The sequence below is a fragment of the Passer domesticus genome, chromosome 5 (genome assembly GCF_036417665.1).
Source record: "Passer domesticus isolate bPasDom1 chromosome 5, bPasDom1.hap1, whole genome shotgun sequence".
In the NCBI taxonomy this organism is placed as follows: Eukaryota; Metazoa; Chordata; class Aves; order Passeriformes; family Passeridae; genus Passer; species Passer domesticus.
The window spans coordinates 8,032,462-8,045,938 of record NC_087478.1 but is presented as its reverse complement, the minus strand read 5'-3'; the positions used below and the strand labels follow the sequence as shown (position 1 = coordinate 8,045,938).

Sequence of the window (13,477 nt, the reverse complement as noted above, 5' to 3'; positions counted from 1 at the left end):
AGCAAACACCAGTAGTTTTGTCTGCAAAGTCAGCACTCTTACTTTTCCTAATTTGTAAGTTAATTCTAAATGGCAGAAAAACATTGGGTATTTTGCCGAAATGTTTAAATTTGGAAAAGCAACATTGATCAGAGTAATTAGAAACAGAGAAAAAGATAAAAAGCTTCTGTTAGTGACTATACTTGTATATTTTTAGAAATATAATAACTGAAATTTCTTTATGAGACTGAACAGCCTGGAATTCCTAAGTGAAATCTATTAAACCAATATTGGAATAGAATGCAGTAAACCATTTTATATTTAATCTTTCAAATGGGTATATAGTGTATAATAGAACTTATAAGTAATTTGATTTAGAAAAATATATTTGGTTATACTCTGGTGGTACAACACAAGTTTGACATAGAATTAAATAAAATCAATATTTATTTCTTGTTGGTTTCTATTATCAACACATTAAGACAAAATGCATGGCATAATGAAATTTCTATAACCATGGAAAGCACAAAAGAAGCTGTAATGATATAGCATGATACATTGAATGCATGTGAATGGTTTCAAAGCACATTTAATTCACTTCATAGTAAGTGTAATACTTTCTAGAATAATACTGGCTGGGGAGTGGACATTATTGCTGTGTTTTTCAAGAATATTTGATGTTCTGTTTTTAAGGCAGTTCCACGGTATAATGACCTGCCAATGAAGCAATCAAATTCTGCCTATTTTTGTAAATCTCCTTTTGGCTTCATGATTTGTTGACAAGGGCTCAGTGTTCTGCAAGACACAGCTCAAACTTGGTTTTGATAGGAAAAGATGAATTTGTGGTTGTATAAGTATGTAAGATTTTACAAGGAGGCAGAATGCTCCTTTTCACAAACTGCACTGCACCTCACAAATCCATGCTAAATCAGGATGACATACAGTGTGCCTGTGATCATGGCTTTGGGAAATCTTCACTGTTCAAAGGAAAACCAGCAATGCTTCATTTTCTTACCAAATGGCCATTCAGAAATGGATGACTATGCAAACTTTTGTTGGAAGCCAACTATAAAATAAATGTCCCTGCAACATGGGACTAGTGATCACCAAGATCCAGAGCCTTAATTGGATGTTGGGTTCCAACGAGTTCCTCTTCGGCCTGCTCAGAAAATAGGAAGAGACAATGTTGCAGAAGATACAGTCCTGCTATTCTGTTACACGCTGAAATGCCTCTCTAAATTAATTTCTAGGTTATATTTATATACCATTAATAACTTAAGAACTGCAGTTTTTATTGAGAGGGTCCCATCTTTCCCACTCTATCAGCTCAGGGAGTACTATTGAAATTTCTAGTTAAGGTCCCTGATGACAGAGCATATTTTTCTATGCTCCTACTACTGGTTAATAGTTCCATACGAAAGTGTGAATCTATCTTCAGATGCTGCATTAGTTATGTATATGGATACACAGAAACTTGTCATAAAGGGCTCCCTCCTTTCCTACATCCCATACCTTACACCTCAACATGTCTGAGAAGTGACATTGTTCAAATATATATGAGCCTCAAACATACCTTGTGCATGAGGAGGTGTAAAAAGGTATATAGTCATATTTTAAGTACTGTTTCATTTGCTACTGTCCTTTCCTTGACAGTCAGGCAGTGAGAAAATGGCCAGAGAGAGATGAAGTGGAAGAAGTAGAGGAGAGTAATTCGATGTTTAGGAAGAGGGCATCCTGACCAGACAGATCAGCAGAGACTGAGCTGCAGTTTTCTGCAGAAGGACCTTGTCCTTTCACTTCCTGCAGTTACACCATGTCCTTATCACTCATAGAAAGCAAGATTACAATTTGCCCACTCAACCACATGCTATGTGTTATTTTTAACCTACCATATAAATGGCATCTGTCTTTTTTAATCCTGATGGTCAGCTTTTCAGATAACAGGAAACAGTACAGCTACTTGTTAGTGTAGAAAATAAATTTCCTGTCTACACAACCAAAAAAAAAAGGGAAATTTTCCCATGATTTCAGTGTGGGTAAAGTTTTAGAACCTTAGTGTGACAAGGGAGAATAATAAACAAAAATAGGGGAAGGAAGGATAAGATAAGGGATGATGATGGGCCACACAGTCTTATATATATCTTGTTTCTCATTTTTTGTTTGGTTGGCTTCTATTTTTATTAGTCTGTTGTTATGCTTTCTAAAATAGTGTTCCTACATATACAGCCATTGCTTCCTTCAAACTCTGCCACGAAGACTGACAGGAGGTTTGTGAGAGGAACAAAGAAGACATGCAAATTTGCCTTATTTTAACATTGTTTATTATCTAGCTCCTTCCTTAATTTCAAAAGACGATGCATTTCTGCAATTCATACAACTCTGAATCTAAGCTGTGCTGGAGTCCTAACTTCTGAGATGCTTTTTATTTTCACAGCAGTTGGAGGTGCACAGCATGGACTGGATCCTTGGAGATTGCTTCTGGTGATGTTGTTCTCATTTGTTTTGTCACAAGGATGCGTCATTACTCAGAAAAGATTAATCAAAAACGTTTGCCTGAAGTAAATCCCTTAGTTATTTCCATGAGTACACTTTAAAAAAACTTTATATATGAGATTAACATTTATTCAAGACAAGAGTTCCTGGCCATAGGGGAAAGCAAGAATTCTCTTGGATGGTGCTGTAGCATCAGGTCCATGACAAGGGCTCAGCTCCACCAGGAACTAACTAAACAAAACCATTGACCAGCAACCCTTCCTGACACCTGCCAATTAAAAGAAATCTTTTCTTTGGGTTATAAATCATCTCCATCTACTAAGTCCCACCTCACAAAGTGAATTTCCAAGAGTCCTTCAGTTCCTAAATCTGTCATCACATGTGACTTCAGCAGCCGAGATCTGATGCCCAAGGAGTTTTACATGCTAATTTAAAATGAGAAGTTGGTACTTCTGCTGAGTTTTTAGACATGTTCTAATATAGCTGAGACAGAAAGGATCCCAGTTCCTGAGATATCCAGACAACTTCTATTTTTGCATAAGAAATATATTCAAAATAATGATATGTTCTTTTTACTGATCTCTGTAGTACAGTTTCACTCAGCTAAAAGCATCATTAAGGAACTTACATGTGCTTGCTGTACAAGACTAGTAGAAAGAAGCTGAATTTACCAAAGTTTCAGTAAGAAATTCAATCTCCCATCAAACAAACACATATTTTGATATATGATGTAATTAAAAAAAAAAAGGAAAAAAAACAAACTTCGAGAGATTTAGTTATAACTCCCTCCAAAAATTCAAAGTTTTTTTCTTAAGAATTACTGTATCAGCTTATCTAGTGAAAAACACACCAAAAAACCTAAGACAAAAAAGTCTTTGGATTCTTTGCATAATTCTCCAGAATATACTTTTAAATATCAGTGAGTTTCTCTGATGGTAAACTAAATTGTAGTTCAGCATTACTTCATCAGGGAAAATACCTATCAGATGAGAACTGTGAACAACTAAATTTAAATATTTATTTTTAACCACAGAGGCTTTGCAGGAATCTAGACCAAAAGAATGAGCACTGTAAACCAAATTTCTTACCTCTGATGGATGTCCAGCTCTGATAAAAGTACAGAGTGGATCAAAAGCTCCTGTTCCACAAGCCAGAAGATGGGTCCTGTTGTATCGGTGAAGGACACGGATGTAATTTGCACATTCATCCTAGTTTACATAAAAAATAAACATGGGGAAATATTAGCTTTCAAATTATTTTTTTAGTATCTTATGTGCCCAAAGGTGATGTTCTAATATTCAATCTTTCTACTCTATTTCACTTCATGTTACTAACTCTGTACCATAAGTTTCATGGGTGGGCATTTTTATATAAAAAAGCAAGTTTAGAGCACTGATTGATCATGTTTTGTTTTAGATGCTTAACCAGTTAGGAGTTATTAAATTATAAAAACACATTTTTGTGCTTCTTTAATCATGGAGATAATCTGAAATCTGAATAGATCTTTAATATGTCTTATTGGATACATAGGACACATACATAAGATTCACAGCAGAAGATGTGAATGGTCAGCAAATATCTTCTCTCTGGAGTTAAATACTTTATCTCTATAAAAATATAATTTTTAATTTAACCATTAATTTATGGCATAATAATTGTTAATCAATATTTTAATATTGTATAGACACATACTTTGTCAGTTTTCACTGTTTAAACCCCTTTGAAAAAGAAATATTCATTTCCCCCAGGGCAATATTTTGGGACTCATTAGTGTATTTGCAGCTTCATAAATATTACAATTAAAACATTTTCAAACAGTGGGGTCATTATTCCTGTGCTAAACTAGAAATGGAGACAGTGAGATGAAAGTATCCATTGATTTTGGGACTCCTGGGACTCCTGGGATTTGGCTTTAGATTTTTTTTTTTTTTTTGCATTTTACAGTGGTTTCTATGAGTAGAGCAAAATTACTGTTCATTTCAATTCATTGTTCAACATTTCTGCAACTTAGAACCCTGAGCATTAAGAGTCACATCAAGTTTAAGACATTTAAAATGGACATAATCTAACTAACTAACTTTAGCTAACTTTAGCTGTTCTGGCATTTAGACATGTAATTTATGTAATTCTCTCTGGCTTTTTCAATAGCCAGTGAAGTAAGCCAGACATCTCCAAAAGGCCATTAATACAATCCTGAAATGAAAATGTAAAACAGAGTGGAGAAATTTCCTTTTTTGAAAATTTTTCTCTGATAACTACTCTCATTTTTGGACTGCTGTATTTGTGTGAGAACAATCCTAGGTCTTATTAACCAACAGCAAGAATTTAATGTCAAAAGGGAGGAGTTGCAGGGAATTCACAGGCAGAATTCAACACTTGGAAATCCACATTAGGTTCAAAACTAAGAAACCATCTTCGTTCTTTTGTCAAATCCCTGAATCATTCAGTATAAGTCTTCCAAATGCTCCAGCAAATAAAAAAGGAAAGAAATCTCCCCTGCTACCTGATTCCCCTTAACTGTTCATCCTCAGGATATATCATGCTAATTCTTAGAAGTAAGTAACCTATACAAGACATAACCTGTTGTATAATTAAATATTATGCATATACAAAGAGAAAATCAACCCTTCAATATCTAACTATTGGAATTTCTTGATTTGTAACTAATTTGTTCCTTTTCTTTTTTAAGGAAATAAAAACATAAGGTCAGATGAACTGAGAGAAGAATGGGGTTCAATCAGCAGCATGTGATCCTCCTTGTATGGATCAGCACTCAAAGACAGAGGTGTCCACTTTTTATGTTCATTTCCCAAATGTTTGCTGACTTGTAGTAGCAAAATGCTATTCCATAGGTATTTTATGATGCCATGAAGTTTTTGAATAGATGCTTTACTGTGTGCTGATGCTGTTCTTGATTCTCCCTCTCCTCCTTCCTGACTTATTGCCTTTGTTTGCTCTCAGTGGTGGTCTGTTCATTACTCCATGGTTTACTTTTTTTATCCATACACACCTTCAGCTCTTGATCTTTGTGCCAAAAATCATTTTAGGGATTTAAGATTTTTTTTAAATGGGAAAAATCTACACATTTTTTTCTCGTGTGCCTTTGTAGAAATGCCTGAAAAAAAATTGCAAAAAAAAAACAACCCTAGGATGTGGAAATACCAAACATAGAAAAACATTAATTCAAAATGGCTAGACTTGCTCATTTATAAACAGATGACAAAAGATGCTGTTCTGGGAAGTGTCAGGCAAAAAAACATTGCTGATAACCTACTAATAATGTACTTTACACAGAGCAGGGAAGAGATTCATCATCCAAGGGGACATTGAAATAAGGCTTCGTTATATTATATCAATTAATTAAATACTAGGGTTGTCTTTAGGATGCTCCACAGATATAGTAATAGATCTGTGGAATTTTATTAATCTGAAACTTCTCAGTGTGGAGGAGCGAGGTATCTCTACAGAATTTAATTTTTATGTCTGAATGATTTCCGACGCTGATAAAGCAATTCAGAGTAATTGAAAACTCTCATACCACAGGCTAACAGGTGTGATTCCTGGCACACTGGATGGCAGCTGAAGGAATTTTTTTTTGCCTTCACTCAAATCAGAAAAGCATGGCCTTATTTTAAGAGTATACATTTGTTGTTAAGACAAGCCTTTTTTAATTGTACTACTAAGTCTGTTACAAGCTCTGAAAATGTTTATGACTACAGTACTTGCCATTTTACTGCTACAACAGGAACTGATAACTTTTAAAGGTTATACAAGCTTGTAAAAGTGGCCAGTTCTATTATACAGAAAGAGGCAGCAAAGTACCTGTGAAGTATTTCAGTGCTGAGAAGCTTGTTACAATATTATCAGTTCTACTTAATAATTATGCCTTGAGTAACAGATCTTTTGCAAAGGAAAATAAAAACAGAAACAGCATGGAAATAATTAAGGAAAATTTGAAATAAAGAAATAGTTTTTCTAGAGTTTCTAATGAGAAAAAGAAGCATTAAGAAATTAAAATTGACAAAGGGTTGATTTTAAGACATTCTGCTATTAAGTCAATATTGGTTTATGGCTACAAAAATAAGGGTGAAAAGAAAAATAATAGGAAGATTTTTTTATTCTAATTTAGATTACTTTCAGGTGGAATGATTTATCTTACTGAATGCTGAGCAGGATGATGAAAATTACTAAAGTTTCCTTGATATTAATTGATCTCACTCATTCACATAGTCCATACCTAATTAAGTCTCATGTGAGGATCAGAATATTTTTTGGCATTACACTATTACAAAATTTTAAAATTTTAATGTTTTATTGTTAAAGACTCTACTTCTACAATCTTGTGATTATTTAAAAGCTCTGTTTTTTTCTGTAAAAGCAGTAGTTACTCCAAACCTTCACGCTGCAGAGAAATGTGGGAAACTCATGCAGCTCTTTAAATAACCACATTCATAGAATGCAAATTTGAGGATTTAAACAACAACTGGATTGCAAAATGTTTTGAGTTTTAGGGAAACGTAAGTCTGAGGGACCTATCTTTGTTTTGAAAAAACAGTAACTATTTCTGTATTTTTTAACAAAACAAATATTGTCAGAGTATCAGAAAATATGTAGTGGTGAAAGAAGGATGGTAGAGCTTTAACTAATAACAGCCAATGCTTAGAGGTAATATCAAATAAAGGCCAAATAATTTAGGTTTGGGAATAATTTAATATGACCATAAAGTTCAGTTTAATGACCACTGTAGAAAACCACCATTTTCAACCAAAGCCACCTGAAATTATCAGGGACATAAAAGTAACCTGGAAAACTACAATGAACTCTTAAGAATCTTCAAAAAGGATCAGTTCTAGACCAGGTAAATAGGAAGAGTTGGGGTATTATTATTATGATTACTACTACTACTACTACTACATTCCAGTCTGGTTCCTTAATGCAGACAGTTCTCAAGCTTTTATTTCAGAAGAAATCTTTATAGCTTCTTAATTTACTGGAAATGTATGGTGGTAATTGTTGAGGTTGCTGTTTGATGTGTTTCTGGGCAAAGCTTGTATGTCCCCTTCCATGTCCTACATTCCTGTCACTGTTGCTGTAAAACTACCATAATTTTCACATCCCTTGGTTCAGTGCGAGCTCTCTCAGCTGTGGGATTTATTAGGTGTACTCTCTGTGTGTTTATGAGGTGCAGATAATGAGCTTGGTGCACTGCAAAATTAAAGAGAGCTCCCCTCCAGAAGAACTTTCATCCTGTGCTGCCAATGATATCAGCTGCTGTGTGTCAGTGAGCTTTCAAGTCTTTTCCCAGGAAATGATTACAGTCGGGGCACAAGAACAAAACAGGTCTGAGGTTCATTAAAACAGAGTATTCTTATTAATAAAAAAAGAAACTTATAAGAAAATATAAAATACTGTGTATTTTATAATTATTAATAACTTAACTGCTTTTTTGAATGTATTCTAGTGGATGTAACTTTTAAAGATAAACTGGAATGTGAATATGGAGAAGATTATCCGTGCGTATGAAAAGAAAAGGACAGAGAAATGGTAAAGGAAAATTAACGTCCCTCTTTGATAGCACCAGAATAAGAATTAGAAGAAAGTTCAGGCAATCAAAAGTGTTCATTGCCTGTTTACGAGCTGGTTTGAAGAGCAATTAAACTAATAATTTAATGTGTTCACAGTACTTACATGTTTTAAACCTGCAACACTTCACTTTATATCTGTGCTTTAATCTCTCTTAAGTTAGGGATGCCTGAATCCTTGTTTTGGACCAGCCACTGGTATAATTAAAGTATATTTGATCTGTAATTAGTGATACTTACAGCATCTCTTCCTTTAATTATGCATTCTTCTGCCTGCAGAGGTGTACTAGGCCAATGGATCTGAGGAAAAAAAAAATGGCAGTCTGATCATGGAAATCCAGCTTTTCCATTATTTCTCATAAAGAAAGATTCTGAGATCAGAAGTACAAATCATGGAACAGCTCAGGTTGGAAAGTTCCTCAAAAGATCATCTGGTCCAGCTTTTGGTGGGAATGGGAGCCCAGGTGAGATGATTTATAACTCTGTCCTAGACATCTTTAAATCCCGCACTGACAGAAACTCCACCACGTCCCTGGCTCCTTGTGAAGGGAGAGCCTCTTTCCTCTTTGAGATGCCACTTAAATACTTAAGTACTGGAATATTGTGATGAGTTCTCCTGAGCCTTGTTTCCCCTGAGAGAAAAGACCTTCAGTCTCTCCTTCATTGGAACACAACTGTCTTGATGAGGACAGCACAGCAAACTTACTAGTAGTCAACAAAATTTAAAGGAAGGTAATGCATGGAACATTTTATATGAATTCAGTAGAAAAATCTATGCTAAACTGTCAGTGATTTTCAACATAGTTATTAATCTTGAACTACTGTTTTCCTTCTTGAAGTGACACTTAGGAAAAAAAATGGTTTACAGTGAAGTTACTAAGGGTCAGCAATTAACCTTATGGGAATAGGATCAGCTCTTCACAGTCAATTACTAGAAGTGAAGCCAAATTACACAAGCGAGGGGTTTTCTTCAGCTATCTACTGTATAACATTTAGGTTTCATCCCAGATGCATGATTTGTTTGGATGAAAACAATATTAAACAATGACTGATCACACTGGAATGATTACTTAATTTCTTACAACATTTAAAAGTGAAAACAAAAACATGTTCACATCAGTGATATCAGGCTTGGCTGAAACTAAGTAAATATCCAAAAACTGATGTCATCATTAAGACATTTTTGTCAATAGTCCAATCAAAATTTTTTTTTCTGTCTGGAAAATATTTATAAATTAAATTATTTTGCCTGTCTTAGTTTTATTGAAATAATTTTGAGAAAATGATGAATTATTAGAAAACTTAATTGCAGACAAGTGGGGATAAATTATTAATTGTACATTCGTGGGGCTTGAAAGTAAAAGACACAGTTCCCTTTAATATCTTCCTTAACTAATTGAATGTGGAAATTAAAGAAATACTAATTAAATTGGCCAATGGCACTGAAATGGAAGGAGCTGTTGACTCTCTTGAGGGCCAAGGCACTGCAGAGACCAGGACAAATCAGAGGGCTGGGCAATCACCAACTGTATAAAGTTTAACAAGGGCAAGTGCATTCTGCACCTGGGACAGTGGCACCTCACTGCTGTGTATGGATCAGGGAGTGAGAGGCTGGAGAGCAGCTGCAGAAAGGGGCCTGGGGGTCCTGGACAATGGCAAACTGAGTGAGTCAGCAGTGCCCTGGCAGTATGTAGGTCTCACACCATCTAAATCCATGTTAATCAGAGCATCTGTTTTCAGTCAGATGGTCTTACAGTTGTCTATGAGTGATCAAAATTACTCTAATCTAGTCTCTACATTGCTGCTGTATAGTCTGGAAAGGTACCTGGACTCTGCTGAACTCCCTTGAAGGCTCTCATCCAGTCATCCTGGTCAGACCATTCCTGGTTCATTTATTGCCAAACTCAGGCTCCACAGTCATTTGTTTTAGTCATTGGTCAGGAATTGAATGAAGCCCGTCCCTAAGATCTCTCGAGGCTCAAAAGTATGAAAACACAGCTTTCACTTCCCAAAGACACGTTCTAACTAGCAGGCTAAAATGAGAGGTTTTGGCCACACCAGGTGTGGGTGGCTGTTAGGAACAGAGAAACCACAGAGGGAATAAAACACTTGACTCTGTAACCTGGTATTAAATACACTTTGTGTAGGTGATTATTTTGGCATTTGGAGACTAAGTCCCAGTGCTGCTGAAAATACTTTGTATGTGCATTTTCCACTTAAGATACTGAATTAAATACATATACAGAATTAAGAGAAAAAAGCCAAAGAGGTAACCTAATGCTCCTGCTTTGTCTGGAATGTCAAAAGGCAGCTGCAGTGGGGCTACATAAATTTAGTCCTTGGCACAGAAAAAAAGAATAGACCATGGAGTTGCAGAATGGTTTGGGTTGGAAGGGACTCTTAAAGACCAACTAGTGTAACCAGCTGCTATAGTCAGGGACATCTTTCACTGTTGCTCAAGGCCCCATCCAGCCTGACCTTGAATAGCTCCTGGGATGGAGCATTCACAGCTTCTGTGTAGCAAACTGTTCCAGGGTCTCACCATGTTCATAGCTAAGTTCTTCCTAGTATCTAATCTAAATCTACAGTCTTTTATTTTAAAACCTCTGTCTCTTGTCCTGTCACTACAGACCCTGAGAAAACTCTCTGTCTTTTCTGTAAGGCTCCTTTACAAATTGAAACTCCAGCATAAGGTTTCCCTAGAGCTTTCTCTTCTTCAGACTGAACCCCAATTCTCTCAGCCTGTCTTTATAGGAGAGATGTTCCAGCCCTCTGAATATTTTTGTGTCTCTCCTCACAAAATTACTGGCTTCTAAGGCAAGTCCATGTTCATTGCCTGAAGTGCATGGGTCTGAATTATAAGTCTAGTAATAATATATGTCTCCTAAAGGAGTTGTTCTATCCACAAATTATTTTAAAAACTCATAACTATTGCAAGGCTCTTGAGTTTTAACATAAATAAGTGTTATGATTTTAATATCTTCACAAGTATTTTAGAATTGAGACTAAAAAAATCTCTGCATGTCAGATTTTGCTATCATACCAAATTTAAAATTAGCATAACATAGGATATGTTTGCACTGCATGAAAATCCAGATATTAATCAGCTGCAGTGGTAGTCTTTAACCTGCCATGTATTATTTTTCCTGATGTTTATGTTTAAGAGGTGTGACAATTATCAGCCTTAATTTTTAGTTGGTTCTCTGATGGGATGACAATCATTTGGCAACCTATCAAAAAGTATTTTAGGAAATCTGCCTGGGTATATAGAGTGTATTAGCATTACACCGGCATACATCTCACTGGGCTGCAGTCTGGACATAACTATTGGCTTGAACATAATTTTTCAAAATTTTTCACCACTTCACATAATTGAATGAAATTTTAAAATTGCTTGTTTAGTGATGTTTTCTCCTATCATACCACAGTATTCTCATCCTTCACCTCAATGATGTAATTTTAGCTCTGTAAAGGGGAAAACACTGTAGGGAAAAGATATTTTTAAATATACTCATCATGGGGAAAAAAAATGAAGGTGTAAGGAAGTACAGATATGGGGAAAACTTTAATTGGAGCTGGAATCCTAATTAGTGTCTGCAAACATCCTCTCCATTCATCTACTAGCCCTAAAAAACAGGATGGTATCTATACTAAAACTAACTTAAAGAAATTGCATGAGCTTTGTAGCACTCAGGCCAAAATAGACTACTGTGTGTTCTAGTCTGAACTCTAATGTGTGACAGAACCACAAAGCAATTCAACCACCCTGTCCCCAGTTTAAGTCAATAAATAGTGCTTAATTAACAACTAACTTGTGCTTGGCTGAAATATAATTTCTTTAAAAATATCTGCTGATGACTGAATATTGTATATATTTATCAACAAATACCTGGTCACCTTCCCTCTTGGAAGGTTATTCCAATGGATAATTGAACTCACTAAATTGTGTACTTATTGCAGTTTAGATTTGTGCACATTCCTACACAGTATTCAAAGAAGACACAAGCAAGCCGTGATCTTGGAAACCTGTGTTCAGCCAGCTCTGGAGTGAAGTAGAGCTTCACTAGAGGCAAGATATATATGATGAGGTCTCTATAATTTATTACAGCAGAGATATAAAACCAAATCTGGAGCCATCTCACACTGGGTGAGAAACAGAACAATCAAAATCTGCCTGCACAAACCCATTTAGAGAAGTGGGAGGTTTTCTATCCAGACTCAGATCTTCCTAAGGCCCTTGAAGCAGAAGCTATCTGTAAAGAATTTTTGGGTAAATAGGAAGAGCAGTTTATTTTCACTCCAATATGAGACAAAAGGAGAAATAAAGGTCCCCCTTCTCTATGAGATGTTGGGCCAATGGTGATGAGCTACTGGCACTGGTTCAAGTTTGCTGTTAACAAAGATCCTCTCTGGCACCAATTGCAACAAACTGCAATGTTTTTAAAAACAAATTTGGCACTGGATGCCAAAGAAAGTTCTTTATCTTTTAGATCACTACAAGCCTTTAAGGCTTTGGACCAAATACTCAAATATGGGTAAGGATTTATTCCAAAGATGGTGTCAAAGGGAATGAGATCTTAGGGAAAACAAAGGTTAAGTGAAGTGTACCTACAAAGCTTTGTCTTTACACAGGTTTTGAGTGCTTATCTGGCTCTAATTCTCTATAAACACTGATACTCACATTTCATATTCTCCCTCATTCTTGCGACTCTTAGTGTATGGGCATCTTCACATAGAAATAAGACATCTAAGTAATGTTCAAAAACATATAGCATTATGTTACTCTATAGTTAGAGTTCCATAATGCTATATGTCACACATAGCATCAAATACTCTAAGTAACAATACAATACACTCTGTATGTGTTAAATGAGAGACACAGAGCAAAGTAGGCAAAATAAACATTATTGGACAATTAAAGAAGTCAGGGTCTTCCCCTTTCCCTGGTGACATGGAAGATTTTTGCCACAGTTGAGAGCTCAAATGTCTGGATTTCCTCACCAATGCAAGAATTATAGTAGTAGTATTTTTCCTAAAGGCCTTTTCCCCCAATTTTTTTAATTTATATGAAAAATTGGTGAGGATAAATGTATTTAAAATAATTTGGTAGAGATTTGTATAAACAGTCATTACGTTACATGAAAAAGCTAAAATCAACCCTTCAGAGTGTTGCAGTGTATTTTAAAGTTGAAGAGAATTGAACCTGAAAAAAACATGTAGTCTATTAAATACAGATTTGTAGGAGGCATACCTCATATGCATCACAAGTTAAGTTTTTTGGAAATGTTGAATAACTTTGGCAGTTAACAGGTCTCAATGTAAAAGCATTTTATGTCCACTCAGCATTTAGTTGTTTTTCTTTGGGATAACTTCTAATATGCTGGCTAGAACTGAATATTTTGGTCTTTTTACAGCAAAAGGCA

The 13,477-nt window shown here is 35.4% G+C and overlaps 1 protein-coding gene across 2 annotated transcripts in view; it reads right to left on the bottom strand.

The window, feature by feature from the left end:
• Positions 1-13,477, bottom strand: part of SEMA3E (semaphorin 3E) — a 130,653-nt gene that overhangs the window by 46,749 nt on the left and 70,427 nt on the right. For both annotated transcript variants that reach the window (XM_064421863.1, XM_064421864.1), the window contains exons 4-5: positions 8,295-8,354; positions 3,561-3,680 (exon numbers count right to left, since the gene is read on the bottom strand). In XM_064421863.1, the coding sequence (XP_064277933.1) occupies positions 3,561-3,680; positions 8,295-8,354 (180 nt within the window). The remainder of the gene's footprint in view (positions 1-3,560; positions 3,681-8,294; positions 8,355-13,477) is intronic.